We start from the raw sequence: 23,689 nt of genomic DNA, 5'->3' as shown, positions 1-23,689 counted from the left end.
TCGCGAAAATTATGAAATGAGCAGCTCTCCACTTTCACTTAAATAACGCTGTGTCGTATTAAAGATGCGAACGTAATTACTTTCAAGTTTGGTGAATACTTTTACAAAGTCCTAATTCTACTTAATACCTAGGGACTGGATTTTAGGAAACTTTCGAACACGCAATTTTTTAAAACTCGAAATAAAGCTATTTTGATAAAAACGAAAATATTTGTCACTCTTTTTATTTTTCCTAAATTCCTAAATTCTAAATAAGTAAACGCAGTACTGTTTAACCTTCCTAATTTAAAATAAGATACTTTTCCACTTTTTTTCAGTTTCATATTTTTTCAGACAATTTTTTTCCAGTTTTTCAATTCTATAGCTTTTTCAGCTTCTCAGTTTTTTCAGTCGCTTAGTTCTCCAGAATTTCCGTCTCAATGTTTTTTAGTTTTTTGTGTTTTTAGTTTCTCAGTGTTATTACTTCCTTTGTCAGTGTTTGAACCATTAATTTTTTTAAATGTGCATACTCTAATTCTGTACTAAATTCATTTTTAAATTTAAACAATTTTAAAATCATATAAAATTTTTACACCAGCATTGATTTTGAAATAAAAAAACATTACGTAGCAGTGGTAAAATTGCAGTGTTCGCCAATTATTTTTGATTTTAAAATTTTATTTATTTTTTATATTTCTAATTGTAATTATTAATTCATGCAAACTGAAAGTGTAAATTTTGATTAGTTGCATAAAAGTTTCCCTTTTCTAGGATTCTTAGTTTTCGAGTAATAAATTTAAAAAAGTGTTTTCATAAAAAAAATATTTGAGAAACTATTCAGAATCGAACGTTTTATCCGCATCTAAAACAAAATCTCGTTCTATAAAAAAAACCGGCCCTTAAACCGGTTAACTGGCGTCTCATTTATCCCAGAAATGAGTAATTTGCCAATAAAAATATAAAAATCACCTCCTACTTGTTAACTGGTGCACAAAAAAAAAGATTGAAGCGTTTGTCATTAAATATAGTAAGAATATTGTACTGTAAAAAACTGTAAAAAAACAATCATAAAGCGTTTAAAACTAAACACAAAATTGTAGTTTGATTATTTAGTAAATGTCGGCCTGACTATCTGGGATTTCGCTGTTTTCTAAAAAAATAACAAGTTTTCTATTACACTTGGGTTAAAAAATCGTGGATAAATTGTAAATCGACTTGTTTTAAAAAAAGATTGATTCTCGCAAATAATTCGTGTCCAAACTCAAACACTTCGCAAGTTTTTAGCAAAAACTCAATTGTTTCGCAAGATTTTCTCACAAAACTCAAAAAAGTACTAAATTAGATAAAAAATCTTTACAACTTTTTTGTTATTAACTTGGGCATTTAAAATTTATGAATTATGTTTTTATTTAGACAACTTAATAATCTTTGAGAAGCAAAAACAAAAAATAAATTGTTACATTTAACTTAGAAGTTATTCAACTTTTAACAAACTTCTTATTTTTTTATGTTCTCAGGCTTTCAGTCTTTATTCAATCTTAAAGTTTCTTAGTGTCTTAGTCAGACAGTTTATAAGTTTATTCTCAGTATTTCAGCTTTTTAGTTTGATTATTTTCCATATTTTATATTCATTTCCTAAATTTTTCAGTTTTTCGTTGTTTTACTGTTTTATTATTTCAGTTTTCTTATTGCTGTTACTTTGCAGTTGCATAGTTTTTTAAATCTCTTAGATCTGCAAAAAGGAACTAATTTCACAACTAATTTAAAATTATATTTAGGTTCAAAAATTAATTAACTTATTTATAACTTTTTTTTTGTGTAATTTGAAGTAGTTTGTGTTGTTTGTTTTTGTAATAGAATTTATTAAGTTTTATTAAATCATGTTTTTATTTTTTCTGTAGTAGAAATCAATAAAAAATGTATCTTAAATTACCAGATTTTGATAACTTTTTTGTTCCTAAAAATTCTATTAATATCTCGAAGGTATGTTCCAAATTAATAACACTGGGAGATTTTTAAAAGCCGAGAAGAAAATTTCACGAAAAACGTCGTCTAGGAGGCATAAACTTTGTAAGCTCGCGTAATCCATTATTAAAGGAACGTTTCAAGTTGGTAAAGTTACGTGAAATTGATATGGTTTTGCGTTCCCACAGTGTCAATATTGTAGGAAATTCATCATGGTAATTACTTTGTAAATGTAACGCCAAAACACAAAACCAACTTTAGCCCCTTTTTCACCAAAAAATTTAAAAAAAATATATTTTATTCTAATTGCTTTTATAATAACGTGAAATAAAATCAGGGTTCGGTATCAATATAAAAAGAAAACGGCTAAGCCAATAACCGAAGAAAGTAAAATACCTGTCAGAACGAATTTCTTACAAACCCAGCTGACAGCACAAACAATTACGATTTCTATATATTTTTTCCGGATCCGGTTTGTTTGTTCATTTTCTTCAACATTTTCCAACAAAACGTATCGAAGCTTCTTAATTCCATTGATTAAACTGCGACAATTCCGCAAGCATGCAAATCAGAATGCATTTGCACATTTGGTTTCCAAAAAGACAATTCAATCAAGCACTTTAAAAATTAAAAATTTACAAATCCACTCACACAGATTGAATCAGTTCAGATTTAATCGATTCCGATTTGGAGATAATAAAATCACCGGAAACGCACTAGTGAGACATTCCGCAATTTCACGGACTGCTACTAAACTAACTACACGTTTAATTTGTGTTACATTTACAATTCGGTCATCCTGAAATGCGCTGCAGCTTCGATATAATAAACGGATTATTAGCGAAACATCTCGCACTGTTTGAGACAATACTCGACTATTAATTAAAGACTTAAACGCACAACTATGAGACTTGTAGTACAACCTAAGCCCTGGAAACACTCCGATGACATGCAGTAACGATTTTACGCAACAAAATTGTTTCAGGGCGATTTAATTTGTGTTTATCTCGGAAGACAAAACCGCGACTTGACAGCGCGATTTTTTATTTCACGCTCGAAGCCTGATGGAAAAACTAATAAATGATGTACGAGCTTTATGATCAAATTTTTGCGAAATTAATTAAAAGCGATATTTAGAAAAAATGTGGTATAAGATGAAATGTTTGTCTAATGGTGTTTAGAGGGTCTGGCGTTTTCTGCCAGTTTGTTTAAAATATTCTTGGGAAGTTGCTGTGTGGATATGGAGTCAGTGCCATTCGTGATTATGTCTCAAACAAGTGAATGTTTGCAGATGACGTTAAACTTAGCAAACAGAGTCAAAACGCTTCGAGCGAAAGCTTCAAAAGTGCAGGAAATAAATCGAGCAAACTTGTAGTGCAGTTTTTAATCACATTACAATCAAAAGCGTTTACGATAATTTTCCTGTGTTTAAATAAAAAAGATTTTAAGTAATATTTTGGAGTTGTGACCCGGAGTCGTTCCAGGTTATAGTTTCTCCCACAGACACTTAGCTGTTTCGACAAAAATGGTGGATGCGCCGGGTTATTTATTAAAAATTCATAACTCAAAAACTAAAAGTCGTAGAGCAAAACCGTTTATTCCAGTAAATTTTGCGGCTTATTTTGCGTATAACACTAACATTTTTAATTTAATTAGATTCCCAATAGTCAATTTTTATCATCTTTTTATTTCAAACGTGTATTACTCAAAAACGATAAAGCTAACAGCAAAAATAATAACCTAAATTCAATGCTCTATCAAACAGTAAAATCTCAAAGTAGATTCCACTTGTAATTTCTCCCACAGACGCATTTAAATTAAGTTCCCGGAGTCAACTTTTAAAAAAGTCATGTTCTTATTTCAAACGAAGTTCACTCAAAAACTATAAAGCCTACAGCAAACATAAAAACGTCCACACAAACTAAATTCAATGCTCTAGTAAAGAGTAAAAACCCGGAGTTTATCCGGGTTCTAGTTTCCCACACTGACACATTTAAATAAATAAATGCTAATTTTTTTTATTTCAAACGCGTTTTATTCAAAAATATAAAACCTACACCAAATTTAAAAACATTTTCGAAATCTGTGTTCGATGTTTATCAAATAGCAAAAACCCAGAGTAGATCCAGGTTATAGTTTCTCCCAAAGACACTTAGCTGTTTCGACAAAAATGGTGGATGCGCCGGGTTATTTATTAAAAAATTCATAACTCAAAAATTTAAACTCGTAAAGCAAAACGGTTTATTTTCGTAAACTCTGCGGCTTATTTTGCGTATTACGACAAAAATTTTTAATAAATTAGATTTCCAATAGTCAGTTTTTGTCATCATTTTATTTCAAACGTGTATTACTCAAAAACGATAGAGCTAACAGCAAAAATAATAACTTCGCCATAATCTAAATTCAATGCTCTACCAAACAGTAAAATCTCAAAGTAGATTCCAGTTGTAATTTCTCCCACAAACGCATTTAAATTAAATCCCCGGTAGTCAACTTTTAAAAATGTCATGTTCTTATTTCAAACGTAGTTCACTCAAAAACTATAAAGCCTACAGCAAACATAAAAACGTCCACACAAACTAAATTCAATGCTCTAGTAAACAGTAAAAACCCGGAGTTTATCCGGATTCTAGTTTCCCACACTGACACATTTAAATAAATAAATGTTAATTTTTTTTTATTTCAAACGCGTTTTATTCAAAAATATAAAACCTACACCAAATTTAAAAACATTTTCGAAATCTATGTTCGATGTTTATCAAATAGCAAAAACCCGGAGTAGTTCCAGGTTATAGTTTCTCCCAAAGACACTCAACATTTTTCGGCAAAAATGGTGGATGCGCCGGGTTATTTATTAAAAAAATTCATAACTCAAAAAATAAAAGTCGTAGAGCAAAACGGTTTATTCTAATAAATTCTGCGGCTCATTGTGCGTATTACAGACACATTTTTTGTTAAATTAGATTTTCAGTAATCAATTTTTATCATCTTTTTATTTCAAACGTGTATTACTCAAAAACGATAGAGCTAACAGCAAAAATAATAACTTTGCCATAATCTAAATTCAATGCTCTACCAAACAGTAAAATCTCAGAGTAGATTCCAGTTGTAATTTCTCCCACAAACGCATTTAAATTAAATCCCCGGTAGTCAACTTTTAAAAATGTCATGTTCTTATTTCAAACGTAGTTCACTCAAAAACTGTGAAGCCTACAGCAAACATAAAAGCGTCCACACAAACTAAGTTAAATGCTCTAGTAAACAGTAAAAATCCGGAGTTTATCCGAGTTCTAGTTTCTCCCACAAACAAATTTAAATAAATGTATGTTTAAAAATATTTTTTTATATCAAACGTGTTTTATCCGAAAATACAAAACCTACAGCAAATTTAAAAACATTCTCAAAATCTGTGTTCAATGTTTATCAAACAGCAAAATTTTTAAGTCATCCCAGGTTATAGTTCCTTCCAGAGACACTTAGCTGGTTTTGGCAAAAATGGTGGATGCGCTGGGTAATTTATTAAAAAATTCATAACTCAAAAACTAAAAGTCGTAGAGCAAAACGGTTTATTCCAATAAATTTTGGAGCTCATTTTGCGTAATACAATATTTTTTTTTAATAAATTGAATTCCCAGTAATCGATTTTTGACATCTTATTAATTCAAACGTGTATTACTCAAAAACGATAAAGTCTACAGCAAAAACCAAAACATTGCCATAATCTAAGTTTAATGCTCTGTCAAAAAATAAAATCCCGAAGTTGATTCTGATTATAATTTCTCCCACAGACGCATTTAAATTAGTTCCCCGGTAGTCAACTTTAAAAATTTCATGTTCTTATTTCAAACGTAGTTTACTCAAAAACTATAAAGCTAACAGCAAACATAAAAACGTCCACACAAACTAAGTTCAATGCTCTAGTAATCAGTAAAAACCCGAAGTTTATCCAAGTTCTAGTTTCTCCCACAGACACATTTATATAAATGAATGTTTAAAAATGTTTTATTTGATTTCAAACGTGTTTTATCCGAAAATAAAAACCTACAGCAAATTTAAAATCATAGTCAAAATCTATGTTCAATGTTTATCAAACTGCGAAAACCCGGCGTCGTTCCAGGTTTTAGTTTCTCCCAGAGACACTCAACATTTTTCGGCAAAAATGGTGGATGCGCCGGGTTAGTTATTAAAAAATTCATAACTCAAAAAATAAAAGTCGTAAAGCAAAACGGTTTATTCCAATAAATTCTGCAGCTTATTTTGCGTATTACAGCAACATTTTTTGTTAAATTAAATTGTCAGTAATCAATTTTTATCATCTTTTTATTTCAAACGTGTATTACTCAAAAACGATAAAGTTAACAGCAAAAATAATAACTTCGCCATAATCTAAACTCAATGCCCTATTAAACAGTAAAATCTCAAAGTAGATTCCAGTTGTAATTTCTCCCACAAACGCATTTAAATTAAATCCCCGGTAGTCAACTTTTAAAAATGTCATGTTCTTATTTCAAACGTAGTTCACTCAAAAACTATAAAGCCTACAGCAAACATAAAAGCGTCCACACAAACTAAGTTAAATGCTCTAGTAAACAGTAAATATCCAGAGTTTATCCGAGTTCTAGTTTCTCCCACAAACAAATTTAAATAAATGTATGTTTAAAAATATTTTTTTTATATCAAACGTGTTTTATCCGAAAATACAAAACCTACAGCAAATTTAAAAACATTCTCAAAATCTGTGTGCACTGTTTATCAAACAGCAAAATTTTTAAGTCGTCCCAGGTTATAGTTCCTTCCAGAGACACTTTGCTGGTTTTGACAAAAATGGTGGATGCGCCGGGTAATTTATTAAAAAATTCATAATTCAAAAAATAAAAGTCGTAGAGCAAAACGGTTTATACCAATAAATTCTGCGGCTCATTTTGCGTATTACAGCAACATTTTTTGTTAAATTAGAATTTCAGTAATCAATTTTTATCATCTTTTTATTTCAAACGTGTATTACTCAAAAACGATAAAGCCTATAGCAAAAATCAAAACAATGCCATAATCTAAGTTTAATGCTCTGTCAAAAAATAAAATCCCGAAGTTGATTCTGATTATAATTTCTCCCACAGACGCATTTAAATTAGTTCCCCGGTAGTCAACTTTAAAAATTTCATCTTCTTATTTCAAACGTAGTTTACTCAAAAACTATGAAGCCAACAGCAAACATAAAAACGTCCACACAAACTAAGTTCAATGCTCTAGTAATCAGTAAAAACCCGGAGTTTATTCAAGTTCTAGTTTCCCCCCCAGACACATTTAAATAAATATAAGTTTTTTTTATTTTCAAACGTATTTTATGCGAAAATATAAAACCTACAACAAATTTAAAAATATTCTCAAAATCTGTGTTCAATGTTTATCAAACAGCAAAAATTTGAAGTCGTTCCAGGTTATAGTTTCTCCAAGAAACACTTAGCTGTTTTTGGCAAAAATGGTGGATGCGCCGGGTTATTTATTAAAAATTTATAACCCAAAAACTAAAAGCCGTAGAGCGCAGCGGTTTATTTCAGTGTATTCGGCGAGTCATTTTACGTATTACAACAATTTTTTTTTAATAATAATTCCCAGTAGTTATTTTCCGAGTTGTTCATGTCTAAAAATTTAATTTCTCATTTTACCCAAAATCTATAAAATCTACAGCACAGATAAAAACTTTGCTAAACTTGTGATTTAATGATCTATCAAATGGCAATGATTAGGAGTCGCTCCGGATTATAGCTTCTGCCACAGACGCAATTAAATTAGTTTCCTGATAGTTAATTTTTTATAATTTCAAAATTTTCATTTTCAACGTTATTTACTCAAAAAGTTTAAAACCCACAGCAATAATAAAGATTTTTCTAAAATGCAAGTTCAATATCCTATTCAAAATTAAAGCAAAAATTTAAATCTGGGTTCAATGTTATAGCTAACTAGCGAAACCTAAAATGTAATGTTTCAGCAACAGGCGCATTTAAATTAATGTGTGTTTACAAATATTGCAAACAAAAAGAATTTCTGTTGGTTAATTTTTATAAACAATGCAATTCAATACAATTTATTCCCGTAGTTTTTGCCTCATTTCTATAATAGCGAGTCCGCTCTGTCACGTTCCAACTGAAAACATGTTTATTTCCCCGAAAATATTCAATAATTCATAATGAACTTTAATAATAAATTTAATTTATTCCTGATCCGAGTTTGAATATTTGATCATGGAATAAAGTGTTAAATCGAATCAATAAGCCCCCAACAATAATATTATTAATAAAAACACTGATTAACCAAATCTGTTATTCAAACACCAAACTCATTTCCCTTTAAACGAAAACTCATTAAATATCAAAAGACTACGACTAAAGTCGTTCAGTATTCGCTTAACTTCTTTTAAAATAAACATCTAGTATTCTCTTTGTGTCCAAGTTGAAACCGTCTTAATATCATTGAGTGAGTTCGGAAATAGATTTGCTGTTCTGGTAGCAGACATTTCCATATGTTCCAGTTTTTAAAAACACATTTATTTAACCCGTCCAAGAGCTAAAAAATGTGTTTTATTGTAAACAAAATTTCATAACTATTATTTCAATACGAAAAGTTTAAACGAGCCAACGAAACGATAACCATGTTGCAAAACCAAAATACTACGTACGTGGAAAGTAGATTAGAGAGGCTCAGGTTTCGTTTCCTGCCTCCCAGTTGTTTATGGAGGAACTCCATGTCGTAGGGAGGGAAGTTAATAAAGTACAGCACTACAAGCTTTTACTTTTGTTTAATTGAAATTGCTCTCATTATTTATGGTAGATGCGGTGCAAACATAAAAGTAATATCGTTTTGGGTTTTTTAATTTATATATTAAATGCGAGGTCGTGAGTACTTCCGCCCACGCAACCAGTTTTCATTATTATCTGCTAGAATAAGAGCACAAAAATGAAGTTAATTACAAAGAAGGAAAGATGGAATTAAAAGATCTCACTTCAGCATTTTGTGTTTGTTCACGATTTTGTCAACATTTTTATAAATTAATTAGGCCTTTTCCGGGAACCAATATTCCGGAGCGTATTTTCCGGGTTCCGGGAAGCGCTTGAAACAGAATTATCGTTGCGTGTTTACGTCGAAGAAATTGGAGACAATCTAGGGGCGAGTGTGTCGTTAATCCGCGCCCTTAAATCAGGAAAAATTCCGCTTTTTCCGGTGCTCAATAACAAGAAATTATTCCGGTTGTCTGCCACACATGGCTGTAATCCCGGAACGCGTTGTTGTTATTAGAGAGAGGGAGATTCACAAATGAACAGCATTCAAGCCGCTACCGCGAGTTTACCCATCGCAAATTAGTTGTTTACGATCTTGCCAAACACACGACCCTGATGACGGTTCATTGAGGTCGAAATCTCGCTTAATATCGCTGTGGGGGTGCTGACAGGGGGCGAAGCGACCGCTGCGTGACTTGATAGTTGATTTATTTATTGAAAAGGATGGGGAATTTTGGAGGATAATGTGTTGCATTTTTCAAAAAGAAAACGACCAAAGCGCTATCAGATGGATTTTTGATCATTGTTCCAAGTCTTACAGTTTCCAAAAAAAACACAAAAAAAGATTTCATTTACACTTTTTTTTGCAATTTTCAAACTCCGATTACGGTCAAACTAAAAAAGCTGGGAGAAAACACTTTTTACCATCTTAAAAATCTCAAAATCTATCAGACAAAATGAATTTCAATTGGTTTTGAAACACTTTTAAAATTAATCAAATTCCAAGAGAGGGGGGTTAATTTTTTTTATTTTCTCAATTACGGGTAAACTATTCGCAAAAGTGAAACTATTTTAATGCCAATGCAAAATGATCCGGAAAATCGATTGGAATCAAGAAAAGCGCCAAATTCCCAATAGTTTTTTAGTTATGAATTTTTGAGTATATGATCTAATTTTTGCTTTTATTTGCATTTTCTCGAAAACTATAAGTCCGACAACAATAATCTTTTTTGCAAATGATAGATCATTAGAAGAGCTTTCCAAAGATAGTATACATAATAAGGTTATCTCTAATAGTTCCGGAGTTATTGCTCGATAAATGATCCGGGTACCGGAAATCGACAAAATTCGCGACAAAAAAATCAAACATCAAAAATTCGAACATGTGGACTTTTTTTGACTTTTGACAACTGTAGAGGAATGTAATGGCATATACAAGTCCAAAAACCTACGGTAGAACGAGTTTTAAAAAATTTAATTTTTTCACCTTTTTGAAAGTAAGTGTATTACTCAGGAAGTTTTAGCAAAAAAATTCAAAATTTTAAATCTCGCGAAAAGTTGGTATAATACAGAAAATGAGCCGCTGAATTCACTGGAACAAACCGCATTGCTCTACGACTTTAAGTTTTTGAGTTATGAATTTTTTTGTTGAAAAATTATTACGCAAAAAATTTTATTATTGTGAAAGATTGATATAATATGTAAAATGAGCCGTAAAATTCAATGAAACAAACCGCATTGCTCTACAACTTTTAGTTTTTTTTTTATGAATTTTTTTAGTGAAAAACTTTGATCGCCTCTGTAGCCGGAACCGTTGTCCGGAGCGGCTTCGGGTTTGCACGAAAAAATAGACAAAAATAAGCGCTATCAGATGGATTTTTGCTCGTTGCTCTAAGTCTTACAGTTTCTAAGAAAAATGCAAAAAAAGGTTTCCATTTTCCCTTTTTTTCAATTTTCTACCGCCAATTACGGCCAAACTATTAGAGTTATCGAAAAACGGAAAAATGGAGGACAACCGGAATAAAAAACTCTACAAAATGGCATAGGACTCAAAGCGATATCTCGCAAAAAAATTTTTTTATTTTCAAACGCCGATTACGACCAAACTAAAAGAGCTAGGAGAAAACGCTTTTTTCCATCTTAAAGAGCACCTCAAGATCCATCAGATAAAATAAGTTTTAATTAGTTTTAAAACACTTTTAAAATTGACCAAATTCTAAGAAGGGGTGTTAATTTTTTTTAATATTTTTTATTATCTCAATTACAGCTAAACTATGCAAAAAAGTGGAACTACTTTAATGCCTACCTATGCAAAATGATCCGGGAAATCGATTGGAATCAAGAAAAGTGCCAAATTCCCTATAGTTTTTTAGTTATGAATTTTTGAGTATATGATCTAATTTTTGCTTTTATTTGCATTTTCTCGAAAACTATAAATCGGACAACAATAGTCTTTTTTGCAATTGATAGATCATTAAAAGAGCTTTCCAAGGATAGTACACATCATGGGGTTATCTCTAATATTTCCCGAGTTATTGCTTGATAAATGATCCGAGTACCGGAAATCGACAAAATTCGCGACAAAAATTGAAAAAATCAAACATCAAAAATACGAACATTTAAACTTTTTTTGACTTTTAACAACTGTAGAGGAATGTAAAGGCATATACAAGTTCAAAATTCTAAGATAAAACGAGTTTAAAAAAAAATAATTTATTTAAGTGTATTTATTACTCAGGACGTTTTAGCAAAAAAATTCAAAATTTTAAATCTCGTGAAAAGTTGATATAATACAGAAAATGAGCCGCTGACTTCACTGGAACAAACCGTTTTGCTCTACGGGTTTCAGTTTTTAAGTTACGATATTTTTAGTGTAAAACTTTGAACGCTTTTGTAGACGAAACCTTAGACGAGAAAATAGTCACGAATTTAAAAAAATATTTTTTTTTAGTTTCTAGAGTTAAATAAGTGTGTTGACTACTGATTTACACCACAGGTCACAAACAAAATTAGAGTCTATATAAACTGTAGAAGAATGAAATAAATTTGTATTGAGATGCAACCACTTTATTGATCACAAATTCATAGTTTTTGTGTTATATTTTTTTTTACAACAAATTTCCACAATAAATATGCCAAAATTATAACTTTCCGTAAAGGCTTTCGCTTCCAACTTCAACAATAAAACTGTGGTAATTGTACTAAAACCCTCCCTGAAACAATACGCAAGACTCCAGATGAAAAAAAAACCGCCACTGCAAAACACCCCAGCAACAAATAAACAAACCACGTCTCACAATAAAATAAAAGCGATCCCTCAAAGGTTACAAAGTTCCGAATTCCATAATTAAAAGCTTTCAGTGAAGTTATCTCGAATCCGGGTAAATTAATAAAGGAAAAATACATCAAAGCGAAGAATTTTTCAATTATTCCAGACGCAATAGTTCGACTGGAAACTCCACCATTTCGAATTAAACGAATGTTGGTCTCTGGTGGCCCGGACTGTCCGGATCTGATATCCGGAGTTTCTATAAATTCCCAAATTCAATTCCGGGCTTATTTACAATTCAGGGCAACAACAGTTAATTGCCAGCCGCTCACTTACCTTAAAGCAGACGAAGAGGGAGAAGGGCATCGTCAAAACGACGATCATCCAGGACAGGACTGTTAGGATTTTGCCGCACATTTTCGTGTCCTCCTCCACCAGCTCAGCTGCCAACAAAATCATCATCAAAATAACAGAAACCAATCGTTGTTGCGATAAAATTGACTCGAGAGTGAAGCTAATTATGCAAATGTGTTGTAATGGATTAGAGAGCGAAAATTAATTCCCCTGTACAATCGATACTTTTATTAAAATTCATCAATCCATAAATTATGCAAATGCCAGTGCTCGAAAGCCATCCATCACACTCCTTATTCCTTGTTAACAGCCAAGATCACTGCATTATCGACAACCACCTGAGAATTTTTCAAATTATGATACCGGAGCAAAGCCTGCGAGTTAATAAATTATGTCTACATATCGCCCGACTTAATTAACTCGCTTTTTCCGGAGCAAATTTAGACGAAAAATTGCTTTTGAGGTAAACCCAGCAGTCTTGAAAATATTTAATATGTTATATCTTGTCCGGAAAATATTTAATATGAGAAAATAAATACTCCGGTTATAGCAGCAAGACACGTAGGTTTACCGGAAGTTTATTGGAAGTGGTAGAAGAAATTGAATTGCTGCAACCAGCATCACAGGAAACACGAAACTAAACCAATGAGTGATGAATCCGAGACAATTGTAATCGCACCTCGGACTAGATCGGTTTAAGCCGCGTCACGTGATCTGGAGCGTCTCCTGATTGGTTGTGGCTTGTTTTGCGCCCTCTAGGGAATAATATTTCGAAGCTAAAAATATCAAACGAAGTAAACAAACAAGAAATTTTTAATTAATTACTGAGACACTAATCAAACTAAAAAACATTAAAGACAAATATTGCCAAACACTGACTTAAAGCTAATTCGAGTTTAGAGCAAATAGTTCAAATGCCGCAACCGCAAAACTAACTTTATGAATATAGTTAAGTTAATGACTGAAAGGGTAAAGGAAAGGAGCCGTTGCGGAGACCTGTTGGCTGCTGTAAACTTGTGACTTTGCTTGTTTAAACCTAATCCCTGGCTCCTTGCACATAAATCAAAGATATTTTGCGAAATGAGATATAAAAAACATCATTTTCTGTAGCCAAATATTTAGCACAGCGGAATAAAAACAAAAATTTACTCATTTTTTTTACTAATTTCTTGACAAAAATGTTGAGTATAAAATACTTAATAAGCTGAGAACTACATAGAAAAAAATTAGTTGAAAAAAAAACCTTTAAAAAATGCAGACAAAGATACAAAAATAATTCTAAAACATAATAATCAAGAAAAACTGTAAACAAAAACACAGTTTTTTTTTTAAACTCTAGTAAAATCTAAATTAGAGAAATAAGTTTCAAATATTTTATTCACAGTCAGTCTATTAGGTCATAATACTACTGCTAGGAAAAGTTCGATGATATGAGATAAGATTTCTAATATTCTTTATTAGTATTTATTACTTTAAAATCATTACATCAAATTTTTCAAATTTAATTTTTCAATAGTATATTTTATTTTACATCTAAATATTTTTTGTTTCTCAGGCTTCCATTATTTCAGTTTTTTAGTTTCTCAATTTCCCCATAGTCATAGATCTAACTAATAGTTCCTCAAATTTTTAGTTTTTTGTAGTTTTATTATCTTAGCTTGTTAATGTTCTTACTTTGTAGTATTACAGTTTTTTTTGTATATCAGTTTTTTAGTTTTTTAGCTTTTCAGTCTCTTATATTGTATAAGTTTTTAATCAGAATCTACAATGTTTTATTTTGTCAGTGCTTCTCTTTATTAATTCTTTAGTTTTTTCAGTTTTTCAGTTTTTCAATCGCTTAGTTTTTCAAAACTTTAAGCTCAATATTTTTTAGTTTGTGTTTTTAATTTCTCGGTGTTAAAGTTCCTTTGTCATCAGTATTTGAATTTTTTTTTAAGAATATGTATACTCTAATTTTATATTAACAATTTATGTATCTTATTAAAAATTTTGTATCAGCCCTAATTTTGGAAAAAACCTAATTTACGTAGAAGAGTCAAAATTACAGTGTAAGCGCAATGTTAATTTTGATTGTAAACATTTATATTTTAATTATTATAATTATAATTATTAATTTTTCCAAACTGACAGTGTAAATTTTAACAGGTTGTGTAAATGTCCTACTTTTCTAGGATTCTTTGTTTTTGTAAAATTCATTTAAAAAAGTGAGTTTTTGTCAAAAAAAAATCAAATTATTTCAAAAACATAGCAGAATTCACCATTTTATTTGTATCTATAGCGAATTCTAATTTTTAATAAAAACCGTCTCTTAAACCGGTTCACTGGTGTCTCATTTGTCCCAGGAATAAGCAAGTAACCCATAAATTATAAAATTATCTTCGCTACTTGTTTATCTGGTGCACAAAAAATTACAAAACGATTGAAGCGTTTGTCATTGGATATCGGTGGGAGATTGCACTGCCAATTGTAAAATTGACCAATCATAAAGCGTTCAAAACAGAAAAAAAATTGTAGATTGATTATTTTGTAAATGTCGGCCAAATCAACTAGAATTTTGCTCTCTTCTAAGAAAATTTCAAGTTTTCTATAACATTTGGGTTCAAAACTCGTGGATAAATTGTAGATCGATTTGCTCTTGATAAAGATTGATTCTCGCAATTATTTCGTGTTCAAACTCAAACATTTCGCAAGTTTTTCAGTAAAAACTCGCAAGATTTCCAAATTCGATCAAAAATCTTTATATCCTTATAGTTATAAACTTGTGCATTTTAAATTTGTAAATTATATTTTTATTTAAACAATTTAATGATCTTTAAAAAGCAAAAACAAAAAATTGGATATTCCATTTAACTTATTCAAGTTATTTAACTTTTAACAAACTTTTTATTTTTTTGTGTTCTCAGGCGTCCAGTCTTTTAGTCCCATAGCTTCTTAGTGTTTCAATCACACAATTTTTAAGTTTATTCTCAGCATTTCAGCTTTTTAGTTCATTAATTTCCCGTATTTGATATTATTTCTAATTTTTTTCAGATTTTCGTTGTTTCACTATTTTATAATTTCAGTTTTCTAATTTCTTATTGTTGTAACTAAGCAGTTCTATACTTTTTAAATTTATCACCCTTTCAGTCACTTAAATCTACGATTTTTTTTTTATTATTTTTTTTAATTACATATTTTATTTATTATTTTTTGTATACCAGTAAATTGTAACTGCAATATTTTTCATTTATAATTACCAGTTTTTTTTAATAATCTAATGATAAATTTTGTTGTGATGATCACAGCCCCACAGTTCAGCCAGAAAAGCAAACAGAACATTATGGAAATCGGAAGAAATCTCAAATGGGATTATTTTCCACGCACTAATATGTTTGAATGTGTCTAGAAAAGCATATCTTTATGGAGATTTGAAGTGACAGCTCGAAATGTCGCCGTATAACCAAATAATAAAGAAAAAAATATGTTAGACATTATTCCACCCTCCAGATCCTTTCAAATTTATTCCTAGGGAAATCGCAAAACCGTCAACAAAAAAACCCATGCGATTATTTTAACGATAATTATGATTATGTGTAGTGTACTTCTATAATAAAATTCAAAATGCGTTATAATTGCATTCATTTAACTCAATGTTATTATAGAAATTAAAATTTAAACCGTGTTTTCGACCCGATAATCCCACCAGTAATTACACAAACACATTCGAAAACGCAGAAAAACATAAATTCCGATGCCAATTAAGCTCTCAAATCTTTTTTATTTGCTTTCACCTAATACTCCCAACTCGTCCAATTCCACGTGCGACACTTTGATTCGTCTCCCTACCTTACATGCAAATATGCGAATTTTTAATCGAGCCCAAGTTTATTAATTTAACTTCCAAAGAGACATTATCGGCTCTATCGACTTCGATAAGCAATTTTACGAGCAATTTGCCAACTTTTACCGGTTTTTACGGAAGTTTTATTGGTTTAAATTGTGTCCCGGATGTTGGGGAACGGCTCAAAAATTGTTCATATTTGCGAGGAATTCCTGCTGTATTCCTGGATAATTAGCGAAATTACTTGCCAACTATACGATCGATGAGGGAAGGTAGAATTTCCGATTTGGCCCTTGAGGCAACATATGTTAATTAACAGAACATTGTAACGATGTCGTTAAAGTTGGACGAGATTGACGAAGAAATGCTCGATTATTTACAACATCGATTATTAAACTTTCAGGTTCCATTGTCAAGTTGCTATTGGATATTAATGCGCTTAGATGTGATGTATTAGGTCTCTAATTCATATTTGTTAAGAGATGGAATCTGCAGGCGAATAAATTGGATTCAGGAGCGACGAATTGAAACTGAAACCTAGGAACTTTTGACGCAATTTAGCTCTAATTGAATGCGAGAAGAACATTGAGATGATGTGGTACACGAATAATTAATACGGAAACAGAAAAGTGAGATGAAAATGCTAATTTGCAAACTACTCCAGTGAGAAATGCAGTCCTACCAACTGTGCCACTTGCATATTTTCAACAAATAAATAAGAAGTAAAAAGTAAAAAAGTCGTAGATTCTACTGTATCTGTGATTATTTATCTTTAGCTTCGTTTAGAGTTTTTCCAAATTATTCCCCAGCAAAAGAGTTTTTCTAAACTGAAAAATTCTTCACAGCACTTCTAAAATATTTTTTATAATTTTTAAATTTATTTCAATTATTATAATTGGTATATGGATATCTAAAGGTTAGGATATGAAACGTCGTACAAATAAAACGCTCCCTTCCTCCTAGTTGCGTTAATGTCGCCAGAGGGGGCAGTTGTTCCATTACCGTCAAGTTTTCAGAACAATTAACTTAAAAAAATGGTTGTATCTATATAACGGTTAACACATAGCAAACAAAGAAATACAGACAGATAAAGCATTAAATTTTCAATAGTAAAACATAAACATAATGTAAAAATTTTATCGTAAACTATATTTAAAAAAATGTTGAACTTCTACCAATTTGAACTCTGCCCCATATTTTTCAAAACGCTGCGAATACAGTTACAGATGCAAGAAAAATGTTGGAAAAAAAGTTGTAGAGAATTAAATTTCCTACAAAAAAGTCCGCGAGACCATATTTTTATCTTCAACCATTTAAGCCCCAAAGACGTTCAACCGACGAATTTGCTTCATTTTACCGGTGGTCAAGTATTGGAAAGTAATTTATACCTAAACCGTTAAAAATAAAAATATGGTGTCGGAAACTTTTTTGTAGAAAATTTAATTCTCTACAACTTTGCTCCTTACACTTTTTTTGTATCTTCAACCATAGTCACAGCGTTCAACCTTCAACCATTTAAGCCCCAAAGACGTTCAACCGACGAATTTGCTTCATTTTACCGGTAGTCAAGTATTGGAAAGTAATTTATACCTAAACCGTTAAAAATAAAAATATGGTGTCGCGGACTTTTTTGTAGAAAATTTAATTCTCTACAACTTTGCTCCTTACACTTTTTTTGTATCTTCAACCATAGTCACAGCGTTCAACCTTCAACCATTTAAGCCCCAAAGACGTTCAACCGACGAATTTGCTTCATTTTACCGGTGGTCAAGTATTGGAAAGTAATTTATACCTAAACCGTTAAAAATAAAAATATGGTGTCGGGGACTTTTTTGTAGAAAATTTAATTCTCTACAACTTTGCTCCTTACACTTTTTTTGTATCTTCAACCATAATCACAGCGTTCCAAAAAATATAAGGTGGAACGCAAAATGATAATTCAACGCGACAATTTTTGCGCATCGTTGCATATTTATCAAAACGCTGGGAATACAGTTAGAGATACAAAAAAAGTGTAAGGAACAAAGTTAGAGAGAATTAAATTTCCTATAAAAAAGTCCGCGACACCATAGTTCCATCTTCTACAGTTTACGTATAAAATAAGTTTCCGTAACTTGACCACCGGCTCATTGAAAAAAATCCGACGCTTCAGCGTTTTTGCATGTCTTTAGAGCCTAAACCGTTGACAATCGAAATATGGTCTCGCAGACTTTTTTTTTTAAAGAAAATTTAATTCTCTACAAAATTTGTCCTAACATTTTTCTTGTATCTTTAACCGCATTTGCAGCGTCTTGAAAAATACGAGATAAAGCGCAAATTTTTAATTTTAAATATTTTCTTTTCATGTTTCTTTTAGTTGCCAGTTTTTCTTCGTCTGTTAGGAGTGCAAAACTCAACTTTTCAATTTTTTTTTCTAAGAAATTAGTAAATTAATTGAATTTAAATTAATTTAAAACGGTTTAACCGCATTATTTTTTAGGTTCAGAAAATCCTGCAATTTTGTATCTCGTTTCGTCTCCTAACTTATAATCCACCGTAGTCCGTAGTGGTAGGTAAAATTTTAAAGTGAAACACAATGTTAAAAAATCTACGATTTTTGTGAATATGAACAAAAAAAAAGGAAAATTCCTACACTTTATTTTCTAACAAAGTTCACATAACTCTTCCCACAATCAGAGAAACAATACAAGTTCAAGAATAATAATTTCAAAATTCGTCTCAATTTTTGTAAAACTTTTGAAACAAATACAGTGATTCAATTTTCAATTCTCTGTTGGGAAGTTTTTTTCCAAATCAATTAACAGGTGTATAAAAGTTAAAAAACAGTATCAAACGAGTTTTTGTTCAATAAATTACATACATGTAAGCGTTTGAAATCAACCTTTGATGTGTGTATTTTTTAGGCTTGCTAATAACAGTCAACATTTATATTTTTCCATCTCGTTATGAAAAAAAAATGCATAAACAATTAACAATTCTCGACAATAAAGAGTGAAACCTAATATGATTAACAATTCTCAAGTTCTTTTAAATAAAATAAATAGTATAATAAAAGTTTTTTATTAATAAAATATTTATATGCCTGAAATAAAACGTTGTCCAATAAATATTTAAACAAAAGTGGTTTGAACAAAACACCAACCTTTGATCAATTTTCTGAGGCTTTATTATTCAACACCGAACATTTCATTACATTTTTGTAAACATTAAAGTAAGTATTTGTCTCAATAGTAATTGAAATAAAAGCTCAAAAAGTCGCCTACCATTCAACATCCAGGTAAATATTTAAACAAACCAAGTTCACAAATCATTCTTTCATAAAGTGTGTCACGAAGCGCTGCTATATTAACAAATAAATATTTATGCTGTCATATAAATATTTGTGGCTGTCATTCCCCTGAAAGCGTCAACTGTTTCATATGCATAAATTACATTTCACTCTATTTTACAGCAAAATAAGGCCACTTAAGTTTTATGCTGATGCATAATTCACAATTTTTTTCGGGTTTTATCGGTAATAGCAAACACAACTCGAAACTTAATTAGCAATAACAAAAGCTGAGGCGGACTAGCGTTCCCAAAAGAGCTCTCGCGTAATTTCCCGTCCTCGCGTAACGCTGAACTTAGTTGTTAACCTCAATTAAATTCGTTTTGAATCGGTCAACCATCCCCCGGAATTCCTCACTGTCGTAAATTCTATGCGGGACACTCCGGGTGGTGCGCTCTCACTATTATAGCACTCCGGTGCACAAAATTCGATACAGCAATCCGCTCTATTCACCCTTTGTGGATTTACCGACTGTCTTTTACCAGAGGCGGACCGAATTCTCCCACAAAGAGAAAAATCAAAATCGCTGTTTTTCATTTTTAATATTCTACTTTTGCACAAAAACACGGTAAATATCCATAAAACGGCCTTTTAGACTGTTTCAATTTTTTTTGTTGAAATGGCTTTTACAACCCATATGTAATCTTAAATTTGTAGACTTTTTTCATTAAAAAAATTGAATTTTTTTCGCCTAGTGTGTATAAGTTTTAACTGTGTTCTTATGTTTTGTAAATTTAAATTAGGTATGTTATTACAAGATCAGGTCATAAAGAGTAACTGGACTAATTTTTCGAATTATTTGTGTAAAATTTTTGAAGAAAAAAATTGTTTTTACCTTAAAACTTTGTTAAAACATTAAAAAAAAATTAAAATATACTCGATTTCATCTTGTCATTTACGCTTATTTTTAACACAATTTTGCGAAATAATTGCATTTCTGGCTTAAAAACACCTAAAGAAGACATTAGATGATATAATTTTTAATAATTTGATGATTTTTTAACGTGTTTTAGCAAAATTCCATATAAAATATCATCTGATAATTTATTTTTTGACCATGTTTGTGATGATTTTTCCAAACGAAATCAGTATTTCTAAAGTAATTTATTGATTGTTTGGACTATTTTTTAAATAATCCTTACAAAAATCAAAAAATGTATTATCATTTTTATCTAATTCAACATTTTCTGTACGTTAAAACACAAAAAAAACAAAAATAATGTAATTTGTAACTGAATATAGTGATTTTTCAAAATAAAATAAAAATTTTTGAACAGAGTCATTGATTTTTTGCTCAACATTTTACAACATGTTGAAAAAAAATCGAAAAAATTTAACATCATTTTATAGATTGTTTGGCTGAAAAACACTTAAAAAATACATTAACTTCTGAAATTACGGTCATAATTTAATAATTTTTTAGTAAATTCTAGCAAAGTCTAAAGTAAAAACTGATAACTTAGTTTACATGCAAATACCAATATTGACCATGTTTTTTTGTTTATTTAAGTATATTATTGCAAAAACATTGTACTCAAAGGTATTATTAAAAAGACAAATTTAACAGCAATTTTTAGCCTAATTTAAACAAAATTTTGCAAAATAATTCCGTTTCTAACTGAAAAATATGTTAAAACACACAAAAAAGCAAAAATATTGTAATTTATAACTAAATATGGCGATTTTTCTAAACAAAACCAGTAATTTTTAGATTTTTCGCTCTATTTTTTACAAAATCTTTAAAAAAATCCAATAATAAAATATAATGTTTTATCTAATTTAACATTAATGCCAGTTTTTAATAAAATTTTGCGAAATAATTGTAAGAATTTCTAACTGACAAACGTTTTAAAACACACAAAATAGCAAAAATTATGTAATTTCTAACTAAATGTAGTAATTTTTCAAAACGAAAACAATATTTTTGAACAAATTCATTGATTTTTTATCTAGTTTTTAAAAACTTTTGAAAAAAATAGAAAAAAATTAACATCACTTAATACGTTTTTGACCCGTTTTTACTTAAATTTTCCAAAATAATTATATTTCTAACTGACGAAACTATTAGGACACACGAGAAAAGCAAAAATTATGTAATTTACAAAAGAATTTAGTGATTTACCAAATCAAAATTGCTATTTTTTATGATGTATTTTTGGCTTTTTTTGCAACTTTTTGAAGAAAAATAACGTATGCAACTACGTAGAAAAAATAGACAAAGTATCGTTTTTAATCGATTTGTTTCAACTTGATTTAGCAAAATCTCACACTAAAACTGAAAATTTAAATTTAAAATAAGTTTATACACCACATTTTAAAATTTGTATTTTATTTTTTTGACGAAATTATGATAAAAGATAGTAAAAAAAGTAAAATAAATAACAAAATAGTATCAATTTCCAGCCTATTTAGTGACAAAAAAATGAAAACATGTTTACTTGTGTTTTATTTTGCAAAATAATTACGTTTGTGGCTGTAAAGTACACAAAAACCATCGAAAAAAGACAAAAAAATATGTAATAATTAACTTACTTTAATAAGTTTTTAGTCTGCATTAGCAAATTTCACATAAAACTAATTTTTAGTTTTTGTTTTGCTTATTTTCATGAAACCTTTATAATTTTCCATGTAGGTCTCAAATACAAAACCGAAAAAAATATCTATTTAGTGTTTTTTTTTTCAAAAATGTTTGATTTCTTTATTTTATGTGATTATGTACATGAAAGTTACTATTTAATGTGCTTTTTTGGAAAATGTTCTTAAGATAAAAGCACAAGATATGGGAAGTTAAAAGTGCAAAATCCGGAAGCACTTTTAATAGATAATTACTAAAAACACAAAGCTTTCAGCTTAATTTTGAACTTCCTTTAGAAAATTTGACCCTTATTTCAGTCACCTTAATCCGCCTCTGTTTTTCACCCCCAGCCACCCAAGACCATTTCTCCTTAATTTGGAAAAAACCGATACTGTGTAAACATCCACGAAATTAATCCTGGCGTAGGCCCAAGCTGTGACGTCACCGCAAAGACGTCATCACGTAGTAAACTCAAGTAGTAAAAAAGCTTTGGAGCCGAGCTTTCAATATCAAGCAAAATTGGTTCTCGCCATCGTCAACATCGAAACAGGCCATGCAAACAGACAAACAAAACTGACCTTCAGTCATAATTAAGTGCGTTCGTTTTCAGTAATGAGCAACGGAAGAGCGCAGCATGCCTCGACTGAAACACGTTTCAGGACTGTCTGAAAATGGTCTGAAAGCTCGCAGCTTGCGAGCTTCCGCCCGTCGAAGCGTGGCGGAAAAAGGCGAATGCAGCCGATCGGGTCAATCCCGATTTATCAGCGGAAATGATAGTGTAAAAGGCGAGATCAGAAGGCGAGCTTTTTTGCAAATTGACGGAGTTGCTTCGCTGAGATGGGCTTTTAAAGCTCGATATTGGTGACGATCCGTCACGTGCTTATTGCGATGGATGAGGATGGTGAAGGAATTTGGCAATTTCTTTTCAACGTTGCACAAAAAATTGATTATTAGGAATGCTGCGTCCGAGGGGAATTTAATCATTGGGAATTATTGGGAAGGATTCGGGAGTAATGTTGCGTCAAAGATTGTTCAGAAGCGAAAAGAATTATAACTCTTGATTCTTTCTACTAAATCAATTGTGGATTTGCTAGTCATGCGTTTTCTCAGTTTTTTTGAAAACATTAAAAATCCAGAAACAGGTTCAGAAATTAATTAAAGCAAAAATCAAAAAATCATTTTAATCTTGGCAAAAACCCAAAACATTTTTTCAATTTTTCGATTTTCTAGTTTATGGTCCATTGAACCGATTTATATAATAATTATCATAGTCGTTAATTTTTGTGTAATTAAGACTATAATATTAGAGATCTAAAAGCTCGAATAATTTATGGCTGGCTTTAGTGATCAGCTCAGAATTCCTTGACAATACAGCGCTTTACCCGGAACAATTGTAATAGCGAAACTATTTCTATTGTCAAAAAATTCTGACACAGTCACCAAATACCACAAAACCTCATAAATAAATTATTGCTTTTTATTTATTTATTTATTATTATTTATTAATATTAATGTATTTTTTTGCTCGACTAACAAGTTATTAATAATACGGATGCAAAAAAAGCTTAAAGTTCGAAGGCTGTCGTTATGCAACGAGCGTATGTGAGTGTATGCTATAGGAAGC

General features: G+C 30.5%; 1 protein-coding gene across 10 annotated transcripts in view; it reads right to left on the bottom strand.

The window, feature by feature from the left end:
• LOC658494 (band 7 protein AGAP004871) overlaps positions 1-23,689 on the bottom strand; it is a 54,809-nt gene that overhangs the window by 15,358 nt on the left and 15,762 nt on the right. For 9 of the 10 annotated variants that reach the window (XM_015978755.2, XM_008193251.3, XM_008193248.3 and 6 more), the window contains one exon: positions 12,325-12,431. In XM_015978755.2, the coding sequence (XP_015834241.1) occupies positions 12,325-12,431 (107 nt within the window). Of the gene's footprint in view, positions 1-12,324; positions 12,432-22,643; positions 22,774-23,689 lie in introns of those variants that run through there. The other variant, XM_008193253.3, reaches the window with a different exon arrangement.

The sequence above is a fragment of the Tribolium castaneum genome, chromosome 1, assembly GCF_031307605.1.
Source record: "Tribolium castaneum strain GA2 chromosome 1, icTriCast1.1, whole genome shotgun sequence".
In the NCBI taxonomy this organism is placed as follows: domain Eukaryota; kingdom Metazoa; phylum Arthropoda; class Insecta; order Coleoptera; family Tenebrionidae; genus Tribolium; species Tribolium castaneum.
This window is presented reverse-complemented; position numbering and strand designations above follow the sequence as displayed.